This window comes from Amia ocellicauda, chromosome 15 (genome assembly GCF_036373705.1).
Source record: "Amia ocellicauda isolate fAmiCal2 chromosome 15, fAmiCal2.hap1, whole genome shotgun sequence".
Taxonomy (NCBI): Eukaryota; Metazoa; Chordata; class Actinopteri; order Amiiformes; family Amiidae; genus Amia; species Amia ocellicauda.
The window spans coordinates 15,024,779-15,049,640 of record NC_089864.1 but is presented as its reverse complement, the minus strand read 5'-3'; the positions used below and the strand labels follow the sequence as shown (position 1 = coordinate 15,049,640).

The window sequence follows — 24,862 nt, the reverse complement described above, 5'->3', positions numbered from 1 at the left end:
CCCTCCACTGAATGATGTATTAATATTATGCTCTGTGGATCACAAACAGATCCCTTTGTCTTAAACAGATTATGATCCCATTGTGCATGCACGCAAAGCAACTGGCGAGCGTGTCTGTGCATCAGTATGCATTAATAGATGTCTACCTATGGCACAGATCATGTTTATTCATGTGAAATGGCTGTAGCCATATAAAGAAAGGGTTTTATTGATGCTTGATTAGAATAACATCAGGAGTCAGGAGAGTTTTCTTCCTGGCTCCCTGTGGGCTGCAGCTGTATTCTGAATTATCTTGCCAACGCTATAATGATTTTTAATGTCAGTACAGAGACCACAGGGTTTAGCTATAATCTAAACAGAAGCAAATATTCCCCTAAGCACTTCAGGAAGGTTTAAATATAATGCTGGTAAGACATTTACTAGTACATCATTTTGTTGTTGTTGTTGTTGTTGTTGTTGTTGTTGTTTTGGGTGGGTGGGGGAGTAAAAAAAGACATTCAAAAAACAACTTTTCATTTCTTGATGCATTCTTGCTAATGTATCATGTAACTTCCCATTCCTTCAACTACTACAAACACATAGGATTTTGGTAACTTTTCAGGTTCAGATCTCTTTGTTCCAACGGGAAATAAACCAGGGGATTATGACTGAAGCTCGGGGACAGAGCAGACTGGGGCAGGATATATAGATCATTGTTACAGGATTTTTTAATGGTTCTTCTCTCTTTCAAGTTACCCCTGCATATTTATAAAGGGAAGGGCCAGAATCCATGTAGGATCCACCAAACACTTCAAAACCATAACAGCATCCTTTTCACACCACTGAATGGGTTATCCGCTAGACTAGGCTAGAATAGTCTTTTGTTTTACCACTTCATAAGATATCCCTACCAGCATTTCCACACAGCACACCTGGAAGCCATGATGCTGATACCATATCTCACCACAGAGAGGGCACTTACTGTTCCAGTGCCATGGCCATGAGAAAAATGCTGTCTGCCTGAGATTAAGATACCGCAATCAAGGCCAAGGCTGTGCATTAAAAAGAAAGCACCTTCATGAAACACAGTCTTCCCCCTCATCTCTCCCTTCAGCTCAACATGTCAAACTGTTCAGGAACACAGTTTCCTGTCCCCCAGGACTCACTTCAGTGGATTTCCACAGTGACGGTGTGTTTGACACGGTGAAACATAACAAACGGATCTGACCCTATACAGACCATTTCAAATTAAGCCAGATTTGTACAAATTTGTCCTTTTCATTGTTTGAAAACCTCTGGTTTCGTCATCACAAGGTTTAACTGTAACCTCTAACACATTAATCTTGCACAAGGCAGCACATATTTAAAAAAAAAAAGTATTTTATTGACATGCCCATGGCATTGCATGTGAACCATGCACTGCCCTCTTGTGTGCCAAAGCTGTAAGTGCAAATCAGATAGTAAGTACAATCAGCAGATGATGTGCATAACTTCACATTAAAAATACACAAGAAACGAAAAACAAAAGAAAAATGTCTACAGAATTAGTTTGACTTAATTTATTAATAGTCAAATGTATTATTATTATTATTATTATTATTATTATTATTATTATTATTATTATTATTATCATCATCATCATCTCTATTGCTGTTTGCTTTTGACTCTTTTAAATAATTCTTAAACATTTTACAAAGCACATGAAATTGGTATTTTCATCACAGCTTTCCTAATAGAAAACATACAATGCACACTTTTATTGCTTCCTATATTTTATACAAGTATATTGACACACTGTGTCATTGGACGGACACTGTTCCATCTGCAAAACACGAGTAAAGACTCTCCAGTCAGGTTTTAATGCAGGTGAGTCAGCTGCATCTCCGAAAGAAGTGGAAGTAATAATCTGTGAACAGGTCTCCCATGTAGTTCGGGTCTGTGGAGCAATTTGCATGTCCCTGTGGGATAAGAAACACTTGTGAAACACTTCAGACACAAGGACGAGGAAACTTCTCTGTCTCACAAATTCTTATCCACACTACAGTTCAGACAACATTAATTAATTATCGAATTTGAATTCTCAGCAAGTGAATTAGAAAGTGTATAGATCACTTAACCAATTGGCTTTTAAAGTAAAGCATAAGCCTGACATAGATCTGTAGTTCTATGAATATATGGGAATTAATTTCACTACAGGGCAATGATGAAAGTAGTTTTTTTTTTTTCTGATTCATTTATTTTTTGTGAATATGGTGTTGAGTTTTGGTACTGCAGAGTTTTTTTTATAAGTGTTGAAGATCTTTCGCTCCTTGAAAATGACAAGCATTCTGCTGAAACTGGAAAAGTAGACAATGTAAAGACTAAACATTTCTGTGTGTCAAGTGTTATAAAGTTTCCAGGGAAATACAACCACCAAGAGCAAACCAGCATGAAACTCTTTAAGAACACATGGATGATAAAAGATGGGAAGATGAAATAATAAACTTTGCAGGCTTGACATGGAAAAGAGAAGCTGTAGATCAAAGCAAGAGGAAACATCTTGCAAGGCCTTCATCCAGCAGCGGATCGATATGGGATAAATGATGATGATGATGATGATGATATTCATTTATATAGTAAACTCTTACCGGAAATACAGCGCGGAAATGGTATGAGCTGGAATACAGTCCTGCCACTGGCAGGCGCCACTTATGCTCGATTCCCTGTAGGAATTCAAGGAAAAACAAAAGACACAATCACCTGCCTTGCAACCAATGAAGATTTATATATAATTATAAAAGAGACACCAGTAATTGATTAGTTAGTGTATTCTGCCCTCTAATGGATTGTGTCTGAGTAGCAAAGCCTTGTCTGTGTCCTCTGCAGATTACACTGAAGGTAAGACTGGGCTGTAATGTTGCAGCGATCATCTGTACAGGATGCCGTGGTGTTTGGGAGCTCTACACTTTCTCATACCAGCTTCTCTGAGAGATCTGCTCATACTGAAGTCATACTGTTCAACGTTACACTTGACAGCTGGACAGCAACACAGTTTGCAGCTGCCTGGATTCAATCCAGGCTCAGAGAACAACACCAGCACATTTACATAAATAAAGAGTTAGGATTGATCAGAAACACAATCGTGGAGGTAAACTGGATCTTTGTTTTGTGCGTATTCTGAGATACGTAGTAGATGCCAGTTACCTGTGTGTACCATGAGGATGGCATCTCATCCATCTTGTCCCCAGTGCACACTTCCTTCGAAGAAAAGTGGCACAGGAAAATGACAAGGGCTTCAGCGGTGCTGCAGGACAGGACAGAGGAGGGACAGCAGCAGACAAGATTGACTTTTGGAGCATGTTAAAACAAGGGGACTGCACAAGATTCGTTTACAGCAACATACCTGCAGTAACTTACTATAATAATTTGAAGAACTTATGATTTTTCTGTTCCATTCTATCACTTTAGTAACTTTTAAAAACGTATCAATGTAACCTTCATCACAATCCTAGTTGCTGTAAAAACCCCTAAGGAGAGCCCTTCAGTGTTTCAGGGTGTGATGTTCCACAGACTCACACTACTTCTGAATGCAATTATAGCCCGAGCTGCTGCGGGGAAGACTAATCCCATGCTCTTGTAGATGTCGTCTTTTCTACAGTCTTAAACATCATATCCTGAAACACTGAGGAGCTCTGCCCCTTCCCAAAACATTGACATGGTTGCCAGTGGATGCCAAGTCATTATACAGTATTGATGCATAAAACAAAAGCACCCTGTAAAACATTCTCATCTCCTTACTTCAACTGCAGTGTGACTTTGCTTTTGACAGGCATGTACTTGCTGATGGGTATGACGTAGCTGTAGCTTCCAGCCCTAGTAAAGATAAAAACAAAGCAAGAATTAAATATTTAAAGAAAAAGAAACCTATAGCAGGTAACCAGATCAGTGTACAGGACGTGTGGACGAAGAATGATTTATATTTGAGTGTGTCAAGGTTTTAACCTTTCCCATCCAGTGTTATACTACTCAAACTTCAGCTAATGAATGTTAATCAAAACTACCTATATATCTATAATCAGAAGCACTCTTCAGTAAACCTGCAACATCAAGAAAGACTTACCCACAATTCTCAGGCTTACAATAGCGCTGGTCAATGATCTGTTGATTCTCCGTAATGGAGATTGACATGATGGTTGTGTTTATCCCTGTGAATGAAACAGAAGCTTTGGGGTTACTGTTTCCTATATTCATTCTTCAATTCTATCCATAGTGTATGTTTGTACTTGTGGTAGATGGCAAATGCACTTATACTTACAGTCTTTACCTTCTTGTCTTAAGGCTGTGTTTCCTTTCCCTGAAGAAACTGAAAATAAAATAAGTGCATAAGAAATTGTCATCATTATCATTCAAGGTCAGCATGTAGATAGCAGAGATGGAAATGACACTGTTGGAAGAGGCCAAAGAGTCTTTAAAAACAAATGTGTAAGACTTTGCATAAGCTTATCAGCTGTACCTGCCAATCAAAGAACTTAGAACAGCGTGAGAAATGGTTTAGGGCAGGGTTAGATATTTTAATTGAGGGGAAAAAAAGATATCCATATTTTCTGTGAGCAAAAGTATGATAGGCCACTGAAAGGCCAGTGAGAAAGAGAGGGGTGGCGCCAGGGGGCAGCTCACCTGTGAGGGGTGTGTGTGTAGCTATGGATGAGGGCTGCAGGGTGTTAGCACTGGCCGTAGTGTGGTTACTGGGCTGTGGGGGGCAGCAGAACACCATTTCACAGTCCTGCAGGCTGCAGTAATCCACATCTGGAGGCCAGGGGCTGGGGCTGGGGCTGGAGCTGGAGCTGGGGCTGTCTGTGGGTGTAGTGGTGCTCAAGTTCCCTACTGAGAAAACATTTTCACCCATCTTTCACTCAAATACACATCCGCCATATCTGACAACAAATAAAGTGTCTCGAAGACCTTGCTGGTTGTGTGGTTGAGTCTGAGGGGCTCGGCCTACCTGTAGCACTGGAGAGAGTTGTGCTGCCAACAGTGACCAGGGTGGAATCGTTACTGCAAGAACACAAAGCACCCCTTCATTAGCACGCATTCACAGAGAGGAGAACTACCGGAGCCTCACACGTCTATATTATATGCATAGACAGCTGTGGTCACAGGTTTTCACACCCTTCACCTGAAACAGCATGGTCCAGTGGTTCATTTGTCGAGTACACATGAAGCTGTAAAGTACTTAATAATGTATAAATATTGTATTTTCAGAGTTTGCTGAACACTGGTTCAGAAAACTAAAGGTTCTTGATTGATTTAAGGCAGGGGTAGCTGAATAAATGTTTGACTTCCACTGAATTAAAACCTCCTGTGTTAATGACCTAATCTAACCCTTACCTTAGCACAACACACAGCCTTACCTGAGACTGAGCCTTAAACCTAATTCGAATGCAAACTGTAGCTGATGTTAGGGCTATGGTTTGATGACCCAGAAATACAGACTTTCATTACTGTTGGGGTTGCATTCATACAGGTTAACTTCAAACAGCATTGGCAGATTGAGCATATTTTAAAATGATGTGGTTGGCTGGGTTTGGGATTCTGTCTGTTGTTATGGCTAATAAAATAATAAACCCTGAAACTAATTAACCCCAGACCTAGCAAAACCCAAAATGTACATATTTGCTCAATCCATACCTATGTACACTCACCTAAAGGATTATTAGGAACACCATACTAATACTGTGTTTGACACCCTTTCGCCCTCAGAACTGCCTTAATTCTACGTGGCATTGATTCAACAAGGTGCTGAAAGCATTCTTTAGAAATGTTGGCCCATATTGATAGGATAGCATCTTGCAGTTGATGGAGATTTGTGGGATGCACATCCAGGGCACGAAGCTCCCGTTCCACCACATCCCAAAGATGCTCTATTGGGTTGAGATCTGGTGACTGTGGGGGCCAGTTTAGTACAGTGAACTCATTGTCATGTTCAAGAAACCAATTTGAAATGATTCGACCTTTGTGACAAGGTGCATTATCCTGCTGGAAGTAGCCATCAGAGGATGGGTACATGGTGGTCATAAAGGGATGGACATGGTCAGAAACAATGCTCAGGTAGGCCGTGGCATTTCAACGATGCCCAATTGGCACTAAGGGGCCTAAAGTGTGCCAAGAAAACATCCCCCACACCATTACACCACCACCACCAGCCTGCACAGTGGTAACAAGGCATGATGGATCCATGTTCTCATTCTGTTTACGCCAAATTCTGACTCTACCATCTGAATGTCTCAACAGAAATCGAGACTCATCAGACCAGGCAACATTTTTCCAGTCTTCAACTGTCCAATTTTGGTGAGCTTGTGCAAATTGTAGCCTCTTTTTCCTATTTGTAGTGGAGATGAGTGGTACCCGGTGGGGTCTTCTGCTGTTGTAGCCCATCCGCCTCAAGGTTGTACGTGTTGTGGCTTCACAAATGCTTTGCTGCATACCTCGGTTGTAACGAGCGGTTATTTCAGTCAAAGTTGCTCTTCTATCAGCTTGAATCAGTCGGCCCATTCTCCTCTGACCTCTAGCATCAACAAGGCATTTTCGCCCACAGCACTGCCGCATACTGGATGTTTTTCCCTTTTCACATCATTCTTTGTAAACCCTAGAAATGGTTGTGCGTGAAAATCCCAGTAACTGAGCAGATTGTGAAATACTCAGACCGGCCCGTCTGGCACCAACAACCATGCCACGCTCAAAATTGCTTAAATCACCTTTCTTTCCCATTCAGACATTCAGTTTGGAGTTCAGGAGACCACACCCCTAAATGCATTGAAGCAACTGCCATGTGATTGGTTGGTTAGATAATTGCATTAATGAGAAATTGAACAGGTGTTCCTAATAATCCTTTAGGTGAGTGTATATAAAGCATGCAATTCAAAGTCTTATAAATATTATTTATTTCTTAGCAGACGCCCTTATCCACAACTTACAAAATATAAGAGCAATACAAAGTGCAATAATACAGTACAGTTCAAAGCATAATGCAATTTGCAAATTCCAATTTACACGAGTGTGTAGGAAATATACAGTAAACAATACAAGTCCTACATCAGAGATTGTATGTAAGGGTGACAAACTCAAGATAGAATATTTTCCAATTTCATACCTGGTCCCAATGAAATTGTCATCATTATCACTCAAGGTCAGCATGTAGATAGCGGAGATGGAAATGACACTGTTGGAAGAGGCCAAACTCAGTTAAAAATGTGTAATACTACAGTTCAGTGGATACATTATTTCTGACAAATGTGGGAGTGGTTACAAGAGGTTTTCTTTCAAACCATTGCCAGCACCTTTTGCTGAACAGGAGAGACTTTGTTTGGATAATTATGATGAAAACTCAAGCATTTCAAAGATCAGGAGCTCAGTAGTATAAACAGAAACTAAACTTGTAGTTTGGCCTTATTCCTATTTATTTGATGCCAGTGTCATAAGAAAGCCATAAATCTGACAGTTGAACCTTGTGCTCTTTAAATCAATAGTTAAACTGTAAACAACAGAATAAAACAGATACGGCATACTGTACTAGTGTTACTTTTTATTTAATTGCACCTATGTATATGTATTGGTTCTTCTTGTTTTCTGTAAATATATTCCAAAGTAAAATACTGCTCCAAAATAATTTATAATAATATAAATAAAAATGAAGACTTTACCAAGAAAAATACTATTAATAGTTTCAAACTGGATTTCCCAATGTTTATACATGGTTCTGTTTGTAGTCTCCTGTGAAAAGGGTTAGATTTTGTTTTATTGTATCTAAAGATGGTATATCATTTGTGTTTGTCAACAGGCCTGTGACTTTTTAAAATAATTAAGTAAATAAAAAATGTCTTACCAAAATGCCATAGTTGATACCAGGGCGACGATAGTAGCCTTGAAAAATTTGTTGCCCGAGCAGTGCTCATATTTCTCTAACAGACATTTCTGAGGGAAAGAAGCATAGAGGAAGCAGAATGAGAGGACGGTCCTGTAAGAAAAGTCAAAAAGGCAACAGCAATATTTTTGAAAGAGGTATTTGTCTCACTTTAACGGATTTGGACAGGGAAGGCTTGTGTGGAGGTGGGATGCTGCAGTTCCTGCTTACTTTCCTGGCAAAGGAGAAAAAAAAATATTGATTAGAATAGTGCCATGTAATATCTGTCACCTGGTGCCACTGTCACAATACATGTGTTTACTATTCATCAAAATAGTAATCTCAATGGGGGATTTCAAGTGCACATCAAATTAAAAAAAGAAGAGCAACACATACACCAGTTGCTATTATACCATTACACTGTTAGCAGGCCCTTTTAATGTGGAAACTAGGGTCACCCTCCAGGCTCAGTGATGGCCTGTAATCTTTCAGAGCGCTCTGGGAATCTGGCTTCATCACACTTGCATGGACGTCAGAAGAACCACACATAATAAACAATCTGATCCTTTCATCAATTTACATCTAAATAAACACTTTCAGAATTAACAGAAAGCAGCTGGATTTGCAAAATTTGAAAGATGATTTATCAAGATTGCCACACAATAACATATTTGTGATCTACTTCTTATATAAACTGTACTGCATCTCGTATAGCTAACCTTGAACTTGTGATAAACGTTTCATGATAGCTGAAATGGCCGAGTAATAAAACTTTGTCCATTACACAATACTGTCACAGATCTGGAGTGTGAGACGTTTCCCAGGTTTTCAATATCAGTCTCTTGCTTATTAAAGCTGTTGAACAGATGGTTACCAGAAGATCGGGATTGATAAACTATGTTATACATTATACATATGAGATTCACAAAGTAGTTGTCTTGATAAAGAAATACATGGAAATGTATGGCTTTGAGTGAGCTGTGTGTAATGAACAATCATACAGGAATCATGATCAAATGATCAAATGTAACAATTGTGCCAAAGAAGTCTTTCTCACACAAAATTGGCTCTGATGAAATCTTACGAACAATTAAAATCAACAAAAACAACAATAAAACTTGCATGCATATACAACTGCCAGATTACATAACATTCAGGGCGTGATTAGGACTACACTATGTATGCTCCATGTTCTAAAAAGGCTTAAAATTGAGTAGAAATACACATTTAAAAGCACATAATACAAAGAAATGACAATAAGAATTTGCAGAAAGTTCTCATGTGTAGAGATGTGATTCAGTTCTACTTTATCTTGAGCTCTGACCCCCTTCATTACTATTCAAAGGAAGAACACATTTTAAAGCCAAGACACGGTGCAGAGCAGCTGTTAAAGTAGGGCTTGCCAGACTTTTTTTTTTAACTCGGCTACCTGTTATAGAAAGACATAGGCGATACAACTGAACAAGTAAAATCAATTGAATGTGGATCTACTCTACTCTAATGTATGGGAATATCTTTGGTCTATTCAAAACAGATGTCAACCCATTTTGGTTGTTGTTGGTAACAGAAGAAGGGTTGACTGGGGTGATTCTTGTTTGTATTAAAAAGAAAAACCTTTTTGCTCTTAAACTGAAGTGGTTGCACTCAAACAGGAAAGTCAATTATGGGGTTTTTTATATGACTATAGTTGAAAAGAATGGCTTTTGGCATGGGAAGTAATTTCTCAGACAAAGAGCTGGGTCGCTTTCTATAGTCAAACAGAATAGTCACAGGTCAAGTAGCACAAAGCAAGAGGCACTAATCTGTTCTTCTACAGATAATGGGGGAGGAATTATGTAACCGCAAGCTAACGACCCAGGGACTACTTCACTTCTCCTCTCAGAGCAAATGTTCACCTCTGGAGAGTCATAGGCACCACAGTGGGCTGGGTGGAAGTCCTCTAATGTGTTGAGGATCAAACCCAGAGGTTAACAGATAGGACAGGAGTGGATTAACAGGAAAGGGCGGGCCTCACGTGTCCGAGGGGCGAGGGTACCTGTGCGCACTCTTCTCACTGACGCTGGATGCCAGGCTGCCCATGCGCTTCAGCTTGGCCAGCCGCGTGTTCCACACCTCCAGCTCCTGGATGCGCGTCTCCAGGTTGTCCGTCAGCTTGCACAGCTGCTTCACCGCGCCCACGTTCTCCATGAAGATCTGCTCCTTGGAGCGGAAAACCACAAAAAGCCACATTGCCACGGTAACCCACCCGCACAAGTACAATCACGCACACGGTCGGGAGTGTGGAGAATATCATCAACCTCCTCTGTGCCGCCTCCGTATCCTTTTTGTGGTTTATCATTTCTACACTGGCGAGTGTGTGCAAGGTGATGTTTTATACATTCATGCTTTCTGAACTTTTTAGCCTCTCTCTTGTAGAGCGGCTAATAGCGGCAGATCTCTTTTTATCTTCCATTGACAAGACATGCAATTCATTTATAGTTATTGTCAGGCTAGATCGGATGGATATCCTGACGGTCATCTGTTTAATAAGCCTCGAATTCAGGGCAGAGATATTACAGACACTCGAGCCCTGTGGGTGAGAGAGGGCAATACAGCACCTCAACCATGTGGGAGCTGGCTAAACAGGGGGCTGGATCTTAGGTAAATTACATAATATAAATATACATTTCTTCTCCATATATATTTATGAATATATACATACTTCTGTTATGTAAATGTTCTGATTAGAACACTTTTTTCCTAAAGTAGAAACTGTAGCTGCGTTGCTGTTATGCATAAATCAAAAAACAAGTCTAAAACAATCAGATCATTAAATATCAATGACATAATGGAGTCTGGAATCTAAGTCGTTAAAGCCATTTATTCAGGGAGCCACACGCTTGCTTACTTTATCAACCATGAGGAAGTTGGGAATCGTCTCTCCGCCGAGGCAGGTCACATCGCCCACCTCCACCACCGCCGAGGGCAGGAGCTCCTTCACCTCCTGGGCGATGATACCTGGAACAATCGGAAAACAACAGTCGCATCAGGCTCAGCTGCGGCCAGGGAGGACAGAAACAGGCCAAGACACAGCGGGTGACAACGGGAGGTTCAGCACATGGAAGGTGGCACAGAGGAGGTTGGTAATACAGAGAACATGGCTCAAGAACAAATATCACAATCTGTTCAGTCTTGATTTTCACCTCCATGATACATTAAGAATGTTATATATTTGCATATTTGATGTAACAAAATTAAGAGCACTTCTGATAGGACAGGACTGTAGCATGGGAATGAAGAGGGGGAAAATGCGTACCTGTTTCATGAGTCAGATTGATCCCCATTTGGGATGCAAATTCAGGCTTATAATCATATTCCACGATTCTCATCTGCGCTATTCTTTTGAGCTGCTCGATTGAATCCACCTGTGAATTTACAAATCACCAACATTACCTCACACATTTTTTGCTTACATAGAAGATACAAACAGAAGAACAGGGTCCTGGTGAAGAGAGTAATAGAATCTAATGCTTTGGCACTGCAATGTGATCAAGTATCTAATTTCAAACCATAGCATACTCAAGAGGTCAGGGCAAAGCTGTACCATCCCTGGTCATCTGAATTATTGATTTCTGTTCAGTGTGCTCACTCACAGATGCCAAAGGGAAGGTTTAGAGAAGGACAAGTTATTCTTAAATCTGAAGTGAGTGGGACTGAGTGAAAGATTCAAATGAGACGCGGTCTCAGCCCATGATGGCTTTTGGAAAACTTCAAAATGTCAAAATGAATTGATAAGGTTTTACTTTCATTACACTATTCAATCAGTCCTATTTTTCTAGTCCAACTGAAATTATTTCTTCCTTCTTTTATGCAAAAAAACATTGTTAGAAATCCTGTGTATTTTCTCCTTAATCTTGTTTCGTAGTCATTGTGTTAATTTTTGAGTCTAATGCCACAACGTCAAAAGGAGGAAGGAAGAGCCTCAGTCTAAGATCTGTCAGGGGTTTTCCGCCCAGGTGCTGTAACAGGGGATGCTGGTCTCAGAGCCCCGTATTCTTCCTGCCTACCTCCTGGATGTTGTGCTTGGCTCGCCTGTCAGAGGGGTGCATGACCGTGCCCATGACCTTGGCATTGCCACAGACAACCAAGGCCTCGTCCGGAGAGTCTGTGTTGATTCCCACTCTGCCGTGACAAACCACTGAGTCGGGGGCCTGTCCCCGCTGCCACAGAGCCTCGCTGTCATTCTCAAACTGACCGGGGTTCGATGCCTGCAACGGAAGGAGAACATGGAAACATGAATGTTTTGTGCTTTGTTTCCTGGAAATGATTGGCGGTGTCTCCTTTCTAAGAAGCACAAGGATGGCACAGGGGACAAATGAGTTTAACAGCTTAATCTGACTGCCAGCTGTATTTATGTAACCTCTGGGGTGATCTTACGCACTGCAGAGAACTGGGATCATCAATGTGGCCAGAACAAAACACATCCTTCACTTTAGTTGGTAGTAGTTGCGGTTGTATAAGAAATAGTCGGTCAAACCAGTGGGAAATTGTCTGAAGAGATATCAGTCACTTGCAAGAGCATCTATGACAGACTGCATGATACAGAGGTGCTACAAGATACAGATGTGTTTGTGTCTCCTCCACGTGGTGTACATTTTGAACTAGATTTAACCAAAATGTTGTGAAAATACTGTACTGGTAATATGTCCGCTGTTTTAACTATTTAAAGCAGCCGTACTCACCCTGACGATGATTCTCTCCGAGACATGGGCCACCAACAGGTGACTCTCCTCTTGTACAGTGGCATACAGCCCCACGACCAGCATGAAGTACCTGACCAAAACGCAGGGGCCACTTTAGCAAAAGTACTACACAGTTTAAGTTCTTCTTGTATTGCTTTCGTTTTTCTTTCCAAGTCACTCAAAAGACAATGGCAGTATTGTTACAATATTGTTTTTTCTCTCCAACTCCAATTCAACTGTTTTTCTTACAAAGTCAGCGTTATACTATCAGGGTCTCTGCCAGGTCTGGCTCACCTCTGGTCAGGGTTGGGTTTCCCCTTCTTCCTCATGTTGTTGGCCGTGGTCTCGCTGAAGTGCAGCCGACCCACGGTCACCTTGGTGATCTTGTCCCCTGGCAGGTTGACCCTGAGGAAGAGCACAGCAGTCACAGGCCCGCTCCCTCGCTCTCCTCTCTTGCGATGCAGGGACTGAGTAAGGCCAGGGTTGGTTGCTATACCAGGGTCCCTCTGACATATGCATCATTACTTTTACAGTTTCAAATAAACTTGTGTACAACAATGGTAAGCTGAAGGTTTTGTTTTTCCATTTGCCATTCATATTTTGCCTGATCAAGCAGCTGTAATTTAGGGGGAGTTGTGCAATACTACTCAGCACTTCAGTCAATTATCTATCAAGTTGCGATTCACACACAGATAGGAAATATGAAACTCGTACTTGACTGGGAGAAATGGCTTTTTACTTCGATCTGACTGGGACTGTTCGATGGTGATGATGTGATTGAGAGCCTCCACCTGTACAGAAAGTAAAGTGAGAGTTGGGTCTATAATAGAGTCCATCTCAAGGGAACAAACACATTGTCAGTATATGGTAGAAAGGTATGATGCTTATATTACCAGTATGCCACAACTGACAACTTTTTGCATATTTAAAATATATGGAATACCTCAAATATAGGTACATATACTGTCTATATAGGTTATACAGAGCCAACCTTATCATTTTATTCCCAATCTATCATTTGTTGAATTAGGTGCATTCAAGCAGTATAAGCAAAACACCTAGCAATTTGAGCTTGTGTGTTGATCCAGGAGATAGAAGATTGTACAGGCTTGAGAAAGATAACCATCTCAGCTGCTGATATCTTTCAGTAAAAGGTTTACTGATGTACAGGGTCACTTCAGGTACAATAAAAGGGTGCTGACAACTAACCTTGACACCGAAAACCTTCAGGTAAAAGTTCTGTATGGGTTTGAGTCCCAGAGGTGTCTTGACGAATTTTGGGTTCCCTGCCATTCCTATGTGAACTGTGACCTGGAAGTGGTTCTTTTTCTGGCAAACAAAGGCCTCGTCTGTAGTTGAGTAGTTAAAGCCTTTGTCGGTGTCTACGTGGTAGCCAGGAACAGGACTGAGGAGAACAAGAACAAGATGTATGACACCCTCTTTGTATGTCATGTCAATGCAGCCTGCAAGGGAAAAATCCTATTCAACCATCAGACACATGAAGCGGCACAGCAGATGGATACTCACAGGCTCTCAAAGTTGCTGTTGTAGAGCGCCACCCACTGGTTTGACTGGTACCCACCCCAGGTCAATGACTGGTATCCTCCTGTACCTGAGCCGCCAGTCTGCCCATCACTATCATAGGGGACTTCGCCACCATACTCCACATTCACTGAACTGAGGGGGCAGGCTGAAAGAGAGGTTATTCATTAACTCGGCAGATCATTACAGTGTATAGATTTTCGGAGGTGTACCGTTTTGCTCTCGAGTGTACTTTATTCCTGGATATATGTACTTTATTCTTGAACTGTAAATTCCTTCAGCATTACGAAAACAAGGGTGCTTTTCTTCTCTCGCCCCCTGCTTTGTCATACTGACTCGGTGACATGGAAATCTAGCAGGAAATATTGGAAAAGTACACTTTTTTTACAGTAAACTGTTGAAATGTTGAAATTACTACCAGATTAAATACATGCCCAAGATAAATTGGCATTGAAGTGAATATATTCCCAATATCAGGACAAAATGAACTTTTCAGTTTCCCGACATCCTGTCCCAACAAATGGTGCTTGTTCTTTACAAAATCTATTTTCTTAGCAATATCTCATGGTAAAAACATAATTAATGCTTTCTTAACGCTTTTCTATTGCCCTTGCATATGCAGCATACCATCATACATGTGCACTTACCGATGGGCCCCTTCAGGTTCTCCGGATCGGTCCACAGGCACGGCTCCACACCCCCTTCCAAGGAATCTGAGTGTTTCCTCTTTTTGGTGTCCGGTAACACAGGTCTGAGTGGAAGAAATGCAGAGATAGTCAGGGAAACCTCCATGAACGCTGGTGTTGACATCACCCACCACTTACTCTGTGTGTAATCAGTATACTCAATGATTATGAAAGACCAGACAGTGAAGGTGAGGAGACAAATGACACAAGATGAACTGGTCTGACACAATTGAACAGGAAAAATGTTGGGATTAGATGTTCAGTGGAGTTTAAGATGACACCATGTAGCTAGATCACATATTAGAATAAGTTCGAGAACAGTGTGGGTTGTTTTTACAACAATGACAAAATATGTTTCTGTACATTTTGTCGAAACCTTAAATGTGCCATTGAATGATGTATTTGTAAATGTATGTGTTTCATTGTGATTGACATTCAGACATACACAGTTCCTTCAACACAAGACATTGAGATAATTGTCCAGATTAGGCACTTGGAAGAAGTTCAACCCATCATCAAGCAGCTGTCTGTGTCACCTGTCTGACCTACCCAGGATGGTGGGCTGGTCTGGGAGGCAGGTATGGGTAAGCTGTGCCCAGACAACTGGGTGAAGGTTTGAGGAGGCAGGGAGCAGCTGGGGGGGCATCTGGCTTAATGTAGCTGCTTGCCAGGCTCATGAAGTTGGGGTGCTGTGGTAGGGTGGCTGGTTGACCAGGGATTCTGTCTTTAAATTGGCAGGATGCACTGCTGGAGGCCACTGTGTGGGGAAACGTCACCTGATCCGGCCGTCCAGTGGACCAGGAAGACCCGTAGTGCATACCTGGAGAGGAATTAACACATACCCCCCGCTGGTTTAGCAGGCAGTTTAAAGACATACTTTAAATCAGCAGTAGTCAATAGGCAGACCGCAGGCCAAATCCGGACCGCCAGACGCTCTTGACTGGACCACGATAATAATTTTAAATAATTTATGATCATGACAGGTATTTGGTTTGTTTTCCCGATTTCTATAAATAAACAGCTAAATTGCGGATTGTTTGACATGTGGATATATTTCAACCTCACCTCCAAAATATACAAATGCACACACGACCAGGGGGCTCATGGTGCCATAGCTTGCATTCACCTAGAAACTCCTACATCAGGGGTGGAAACAGCTCATTTCCAATGAAGATGCATATTTCTAGCAGGTCATGAATAGAAAATTGTGCATCCTCACCCATTACAATTACAGAGACACACCGACATAGATCTGTGATTGACAAGCACCAGGAACCACGTCTAGTTTGCTGTATAATCTCGGTTGATGTGTGATTTGTCGCTGGTGATATGTGGTTGTGAAGCAAAGATTTGTTTGTGTCCAAATCTGCCTGATATCATGGAGATTTTGAGCTGTTTTTTGACCTCGAAATGACTCAGAATCGCGCATTTCAGGTTACCATTTGTCAAAATCTTTTGGGGGACGCCCAGACCCCCACCCTGAATTACTCAATCATCTGTCCCCTAATTTTTCAACATTAATTTTGTGCAATGGTAAAACGGTAAAAGACTTAAATCTAATAAGACATGAAATGCTTGAAAGTTTCTATTATGTTAATCTATATGCCTACAATAATCTTTAACAAATTAAAATTAAAAGTGGTCTGAAACCATTTTAATACTAATATTTACATTTATGTAAACATTTTATATTTGTACTTTGTCAGATGAATGTACTGAATATAAGCAACGGGGTATATTACTAATTCACAGAATTGTGTATGTGTGTTGGAAAGGGTCATTCGAAGGTGTGATTCCCCCCTCCCCCTCTGATGTCTGGACCTTGACCAAGAAGTTTGGCCCCTGACACAAAATAATTGACTACCCCTGCTTTAAATGTTTAAATGGCTTGATTTTCAAAGTACAGTGCAAAGTTGGCAGCTGGGCATCTGACCTGGTATCTGCGGAGGAGAGCAGGGCTCCGATCCTGAATCAGGGGGTGACTCCGGCAACATGCTGAGGCAACAGACAAGAGTGTTACTACATCTCAGGAGACTGAAACAAAGGAAGTGTACCAACTGGAATGTGTGCCTTCAGAGTCCATTACTTCCGTAACGGCACATTAATAATGCTTTGCTCGACATGATTAATTGTTAGCAATTACCAGTGTCTTCAATATAATTCAATATAATATAATTTCAATATAATATATACAAGATTTTACATTATTCTCCTCCTACAACATTGTGTATATTATTCTATTCTATGATAATGTGGATTACCCACAACTAGAAGGCCAAAACATGCACCTCCAAGGGAAAGTGAGCATGCATGCAGTAATATTTACCAAACATTTATTTATTGGGATTCAGATCATGTATGATTATATACAAATATATGATTGTGTGCAACCCTTGGACGCAGCTGGCTCTGTGCTCTACTCGTGTGATTTTAAATCTAATAATGGAGTGAATATAGAAATATTTGATCCACCCCCTCACTTTCCATACTCCAAACCCTAACTCAATAACGCAGTGTTTGTTCAGTCTGCAGGAGCTGTGGTGAAAGAGCTGTGGCTGCTGAAACAGTCCCAGAGAGGTTTGAAGTGGGTAGCTGGTGCTGTGTTGTGGAAGGCAGTGTGCTGTGTGAACAGGGTGCTGTATAGGGCTGCAAATTACATCCATACACCTGGGTCTAAGAGGAAGGACCTTACATGATGCTGGGCTCCAGGTCGTTGCTGAGGTACTCCTCCAGCATGCTGGTGTCCACCACTGCACTCTCCAGCACCCCACTGACATCGTGCCCTGGACAGACAACAGACAGCAGATTCTGCTGACGATTTGGTTTGACATTTCTATGTTTTTATGAATAAACTATGGGAGTCTTGGTATATTAGACACTGTGGACTTGTGATATGTCCCTAATGAATCATAGCATGGAGCACTATGGTTTTAATAATGTGTATGTGGACTGGGCCTTGAAGTCCTTCTCCAGGCATGCCCCTAGGTAAGTAATCTTTTCAATCCTAGCGCTGCTGCAGCAGTGCAGAGGAGGTTAATAAGGAAGAGATATGGTAAATGAGGCGGGAAGATAAAACACTCGAAGGAAGAGAGAGAGAGAGAGAGAGAGAGAGAGAGAGAGAGAGCTGTGAGAGACAAAGACAGTGAAGGAGAGAGAGAGAGAGGCTGAAACAGAGAGACAGAGAGACAGAGAGAGAAGAAGATGAGTATTATGGGGGGAGATAAACAGTTTGAATAAATGTTAATCACTAGTGTGAGTATTCACCACCTACTCCATACTGTCAATGTGGGAAAAAATAGGGGGATGGAAAAAAAACAAATCAATTCCAATCTCAAAAGTCTTCGTTAGAGAAGTATTCACCCCCTTTGCTTTTTGCAAATTTTTATTATTATTATTATTATTATTTTTATTTATTTATTTATTTATTTATTTATTAGCAGACACTCTTTTCCAGAGCAAAAAAAAATGAAAATTGCAACCAATTGTCTTCAGAATTCACACAATAAGCTAAATGGGGTCCATCTGTGTGCTATAAAAGTGGTTCACATGATTTCAGATGAAATACACCTGTCTCTGTAAGGTCCTGCAGTCTCCCTGCAGGGCAATGACCCCAAGCACACAGCCAAAGTGATACTGGAGCGGCTTAAAAAAAGAAAGTGAAAGTACATTTGTACACTGCATATGTGTCTGCTTCTATTTGAAACAAGTCCCCCTTCATATTTCCTCCATGTTTCTGCCATAAGTTGTCATCAGCTGTTATTGTATCTGTGATATAATAAACCGGAATTGCAGACTTTTATCTGTGAAGAGACGAGCGCTAAAGAAAGGGCAAGTGATAACCCCCATGTGTGGCCGAGCTGCTGAAACCAACAGTGACACAGGAATGAGGAAGAGGGGCCTCTCACAACACTGCAGTTGGGTTGCCAGGTTTCGCCAGCATATACTGAGAACAGTGAAATGGAAGACGCTGGAATGGAGGTTTGTAATTTCACAGAGAGATTTTTTTTTCTGTTCTTTGGATGGGCATGTGGGAAGGGTAATGCATAAATGGACCTTATTTTTCCTGTAATGAAGGAAGAGGCCTTTTCATCACCAGGGGAATAATTTCCTGCTATAAAATCTAGGCTTGAATTCCCCCTACCTTAATCTGCATAACAATTTCCTGACCCACCCATTACACAGCAATGAATGAGTCTTCCTGTACTGTATTTAGTTCTCCTTGTTATCAGAAAGGGACAATGGAACTATATATAAGCTGTTGTTACTGCTGCTGTAGCTGTAATCCCATGATGCAATGGGGCACATGCTGAACTCGTGTACTTTAATCGTATCGCACGGAACGCGTGGAAAATTCCGACACACCAATAACATTATTTTTTGTCTTTACGGGCGAGTCTCTCGAGTGCCGTAACAATTTCACAGCACTGTAATTAAGATAGATGTCCTTGTAATAATTGCTTCATAACCCATTTATGAGCGCACAATCTTGTGATATCTGTACACTGTCTCCAAAGTGTGAGGAATATCTTCACATATCAGTGCAGAGTGCAGGCAATCAGAGAGCATCGAACGCCCAACAGGACAGTTCAGTGTACAGGGTCATATCAAACTGCAGCATGTAAACTATTTCAGTGGATTTCAAACCATTTGTTTTTGTTTTTGGTGTCATTCATTAGTCACTTTAGCGAGGCTTTTGTGTACAGTGTATCATGAAAGATTTAGAGTTGGGGCCACAAATTCTGGTTAGTGTTTGTGGAATATTGATCTACTTTCACAGCATTCAATGTCCATCCATCCACCCATCCTGCCTTTTCAAAATCTGCTTCATCCAGTACAGGGTTGCAGTCCATTTAAATCTCCCTAAGGCATCCCTAATGTACACTGACCCTGGAATATTTACTATCGTATTTGTGCACTTCTAACATGGTTGTACTGTGGTTGTACCATAGTTTTACCATGGTTTCCAATGGTTCTAACATGTCTTTGCTGTGCTTTAAAGATTCTCTCCTTTCAGTTTTTTTTTTTAAATGTGCTGTGAATTTTAACAAGTTTTTATTACAGCTAATAGAGGTCTTAGCCTTAAATTGGCTTTATAATGAGAGCAGTCTGTCATCCAGGCAGTGTAGAAACATGACCCGAAGGCATCAGAGTAAGAACAGAGACAAGGCTTGATTTAAGGTGGTTGGCAAAACACTGACAAAAATTTGGGTCAGAAAAAATATATTTTTTTAGTTATTATGATGAATCACATGAAGTGATTTGTACAATCCCAGGTGCAAGAAAAAGGACAAAGCACCCTTTACACAGAGTTTAAAGACCTCTGGAATCAATTAACTCTCAAAGATTGAGTAAGCCCACATGGCCTGAAAGCCATTCTCATATTCCATGTTTTCTTATTCAGGGATGGAGTGGAGGGTATATGCAAGCGTACAGCATATAACCACTTATTTGAACGAAAATACTGCATGTCATGTACTTACTTAACCTGTTCAGTGTGACAGATGAACACATTTCATGACATTGATTGTGTAACAATATATATGTGATTATATGTGTATTGGTGACTATACCATGGGAAGATAGTGCTGCTTTCATGCTTGTCACAGTCATTATTCCATAGAGCACTTTGTGAATGCCAGGTCATGATTGGTCACACTGATTTATTACGACCACTTGCATCCTAGAGAATACATGGTTTTATTTTGTTCCCCTCTTCCTGCTTTTATGTGGTAAATAAAACTGAACATCAGTGCTGTCTAAAGAAATCTTTTTTTTTTTTAAGCTGATCTCAACCTAGAAAATGTACTTGTCACATTCAATATAAATACACACTACACACAAAAAAACAGAGGTCGCATCAGCAGGGTAAACTAACAATATATGGGCTCACGTAAATATGACCAAACCACACAATTGCCTCCCTACACAGGGTTCTAACCACACAACTACCTGCTAGCTGCAAATTAGGCTGTCTGAAGCGCTAGAAGAATAGAAACCAGCAGAGAAGTGTGGATGTGGGCAATAATAAGACCATTAGGAAGGAATTAAAGGGCACTCTGTAGGAGGATATGATACCCCCAACACAGGCACAAAGCATGATAAGAAACATCTAGAAAACAGACAGAGATGGACTTGAGCCTTTGAAAACAAGTTCAATTTGGAAAGCGTAATATACTTTTATTAGTTAAACAGTTATAGCAACAGGAACCAAAATGATAATGAATTATTCTGAACACTGTTACTCTCTAGAAGTCGGCCAACGGACAATTAGCGTGCGAAAAGAGAAACACAAGCTTTTGCACTTTTGTTCATGTTCATGTTTTTTGTTTTTTATTTTATTCGAACTTTATTGGGAGAAATGGCAATTGATCAAACACCTTTAAAAGTCTTCTTTACACATATTTTTTGCTGTAACACTTTTGTCAACTTAACAGACTAGCCATATATCTAAGCAGAGATATAGAGGATGTGTAAAAGGCTTAGCCCACAGTATTTCATGCGTTCGTTGAACAATTAAGCAGAGAGTGCAGAGGCACTGAGAGACATGTCTTTTATGGTCAAGTGTTTCACTTACAGCCTTCAGTTTCCATGGAGCACAGATCAAAGTACCTGCGGCAGGACATGATGCCCCATTCCCATAATTCCCATTGTGTTTTGTTTTCATGGAAACCATGTGTCAAGACTGCTGGAGCAGAATTTGATGGCACATTTTGTTTCAGAGACGGCATAACGTCCATTTCATGTTTTGTAGTAAATGTTTCTTAGGCAGTGAAACTACACAGAGAGGAAATGTTTTTCTCGAAAACAATTGTCCTGCTGTCTGGATGGTGTCTGAGTTTGTTCCTCTGGCACATCTTTTACACACACATAATCAGACTGAAGTCAATTGATGCATACTTTTATAGATTATATATTTTTAACCATTCTAATTTTAATACTGTAATTTGGATAACTGGAACAATATATCTAGTATATCTCAGATTATGATACATATCAGAGGAAGGCAAGCAATATGAACCAAATGTTTTGCTTTAATGAAGAAAGAACATCAAAATAAAATAAATCCTCTATAAAGAAAGATAGAAAGATTGGTCTCATTTTAACAGTGCTGTACCCGGTTTTGGTGACACGGAAGAATCATACTAAATGCCATAAAATGTAATCGAAAACAGCCTTGATAAAATATAATGTAATGCAATGTAATACAACAAAAACCGCTCTTATCTGCATCATTGAAACGGAGTAAAGGAGGTGACTGAATGCACTTGATGCCTTGACTGGAGCTGATTATATTTTATTCTTACCTTCAAAAAACTGCTGCAGAGCTTCATTCTCACCCAGGACATCCATCAGCCCTCTGGCAGCTCCACACAGGGCCTACAGTGACCAGCGGTCCTAAACACACACACCTGTTACTGTCACTGCCCCCCACACAGGCAGCCTGTCTCCTCCACACCGTTACAGGCAATATCTAACGTCACACACAGCAGTAAAGGACAGGCCAAGCAAATAACGTGGGAAACGTCATGATATTCCAGTTCACACACAACACCAATGATGAGACATAACATTCGATGAAATCAACAAGAACTTTCAATTGTTAAAGAATCATATTTGTTTTAAAGAAAAGTGATAAAAAGTTACTGCAGTACCACCAGACATAATCAATGCATTTTCAATAACGACACAATTTTGCATATCCTCTGCATGTGAAGGAAGGAGAATTGAGCATTTCAATCCAACAAATTGCCATTTAACCATGTGTACAGTGAATGAAGTTCCTCTTTTCATTAGTGAAGATGTGCATCAAAAATACAGCTCATTTTTAAAAGTACAATTTGGATTTTCCAGAAAATGTAACATTGAATGATCTTCCATAAGCCTGCAGACCTGAATTCATCCCGAAGCAGGAAGCAAGTATAATCATTGATCCAGCAGGTAGTAAACATTTCAGATTTGGCTGAAACAAACCGCTCAGCCGGCCTCTCTGACATATTCATTGATTAAACCCGTCACAGCCCTGTGCTAATGAGCAGTGTGTGCCAACTGCATTGCTCTCACACATGACTCGGCTTTTTGTGTGTTCTGACTAACATTGTTTTTCTGACATGAGACTCTGCTCAATCAAGAAATCCTCTCCTCTCCCTGCCCGTTTGCATGCGAGACCCATGAAATACACCCAGTCGTTTCCTTGTTCAGCCTGCCTCCACCTCACAGCATGTCCAGGGGAAAGGTGATGCCAATAACCAATTTTTCTGCCCGCTGCCATTAGTTTTATTAACTCATTTGAACAGTTTCAGTCTCATTCACGGCCAGCATAGGTGCCTTACAAGCTCCAAGGGACAAGGCCGCACATGGGCTGAACCGGAAGAAACGGACGTGAAAAACGTAGATCTGAGATAGTAAGTAAGTTATTCACCTTGCAGAAACAAGGATCTCTCTGTTCTGAAAAAGTAGTTCACTTTCTATCGATTCCAGGACCATAATCTTGCAAACAGACAGTGAGGATGTGGATGTTCAGTGAAAAGACAGGGCCCTGGAGTGCCAAGGTGAGGCCCTTTGCAGTGGGCACAATAACTAGCACACTCCCCCAGCTCAGTGGATCATACCCAGTCTCCAGGAACCAGCCAAAGAAAACGTCTCAAGCATTTTATATAATTTAGTGTAAAAATATAAAGCCTCATATGCATTTAGTACGGATATAACTGGAAATCGTGTCTTTGTTAATGATTAACTGCACTTAAACACTTATAATGCCATGAAATCTCCATCTCTAACTGTAGACATCGGTACCCAGGCTAGTGGGCCCCCACACGCTCACTGGCACTGATGATGGTCCGTGTACCACAGTCTCCATTGCAGGAGAAGGACTTGGTGAGGTGTAGAGATATGAACACCCACGTGGTGTTTTATCAATGTGCGTGATCAAGCCCAAGGTGCTGGGAAAGAGCTCTCCATCTGATAGCTATCTAAACTCTCTGTCCATCACAGGTTCTGAAAACTGAGAACCGAGAGGAATCATCTCACTTGCATTTGCCAACCTGACTACAAATAACACTTTTAATCGAGGTAAACAAACCATCCTTCAGTTTATGGCTGGTTTGCAAATCACTACCAATTCAAACAAATGAATACACAATATTTTAAATAATTCCACAACTAGCAGTGAATATAACAAGGATGAACACTGAATGGTGGGCAAAAGGCAAACAATGGCTTCCCTGCCATCTGGCACCAGCACCAGCGTTACTGCGCAGGGAGATACTGTGTGTGTCGCTTACCTTCTCACAAAGGTTGGAGTTTGGTCAGTTAAAGATCTGTCACCCAGTTGAGGAAATCAAGTGCAATCCATTGGCAGAAGTTGTAATAATATTCCTTTGGCTGTTTAATATTTCTGTTTTCCATTCAGCTCTTTTTTCTTTTAGTCCTATTGTTGAAGGAAGTACCTTCTCAAACTCCACAGCAGCTGACTGTTCTCTGCGCTTCCCCACTGAACTTTGCTCCCTCCTGCCTGGGGTATTGACTGCACTCCACGCCTTGCGCAGCCGCACACCTGGGGGTTTATGATCAGCAGGTCCTGCTCTGGGCCATAAAGGAAGCTCTGTATGTGGTGTACACTCTCCGAGAGGTGGGGGGGCACAGTACAATAAATCCTAGAAGACAACCTAAGGAAGATCATCTTATCTCGTTTTCATCGTGGTGTCATCAGTATATGAGCCTTTTATTAATGAACACAATTTTCCTTACAATAAATGAATATGTCTAAATATGAACTAATCAATACATTTTATGTTGTTTTATCCATGTCCGATACCTTTAATTGATGAAAAAAAACAGATTTGCCACATTCGCAGTGGGGTAAAGCAGAGTAAGTCGTCTCACAGTAACACAATCCCATTAGTATCTCAATGAAGTGCTAGTATTTGTACATGGTTTGAAAATGTGGTATTCATTCCAGTATAAGACTACAAGGCTTTCTCGTGTTTTCTTCTAATCAAACAAAGCACTGCAAACAGTTACTAATGAAGCACAATAAACGGAAGCTGAGCAGATCA

The 24,862-nt window shown here is 40.9% G+C and overlaps 1 protein-coding gene across 2 annotated transcripts; it reads right to left on the bottom strand.

The window, feature by feature from the left end:
- Window positions 1-1,341: 1,341 nt before the first annotated feature.
- myrfl (myelin regulatory factor like) lies at window positions 1,342-24,306 on the bottom strand. Of its 2 annotated transcripts, none has more exons than XM_066724183.1 (26): window positions 24,089-24,306; window positions 22,112-22,202; window positions 17,500-17,590; window positions 16,741-16,802; window positions 15,357-15,627; window positions 14,769-14,872; window positions 14,107-14,269; window positions 13,789-13,984; window positions 13,294-13,370; window positions 12,874-12,984; window positions 12,580-12,670; window positions 11,905-12,105; window positions 11,154-11,262; window positions 10,746-10,855; window positions 9,894-10,057; window positions 8,030-8,093; window positions 7,841-7,929; window positions 7,109-7,177; window positions 4,961-5,013; window positions 4,636-4,842; window positions 4,274-4,321; window positions 4,079-4,163; window positions 3,757-3,831; window positions 3,163-3,262; window positions 2,607-2,681; window positions 1,342-1,937 (listed from the first exon to the last, which is right to left on the bottom strand). In XM_066724183.1, the coding sequence occupies exons 2-26, from the start codon at window positions 22,155-22,157 to the stop codon at window positions 1,851-1,853; spliced, it is 2,748 nt and encodes a 915-aa protein (XP_066580280.1). In that variant the 5' UTR covers window positions 22,158-22,202; window positions 24,089-24,306; the 3' UTR covers window positions 1,342-1,850. The 2 variants fall into 2 exon arrangements, with proteins under 2 accessions (XP_066580280.1, XP_066580281.1); XM_066724184.1 differs by having other exon boundaries at window positions 4,636-4,839.
- Between the last annotated feature and the right edge of the window lie 556 nt (window positions 24,307-24,862).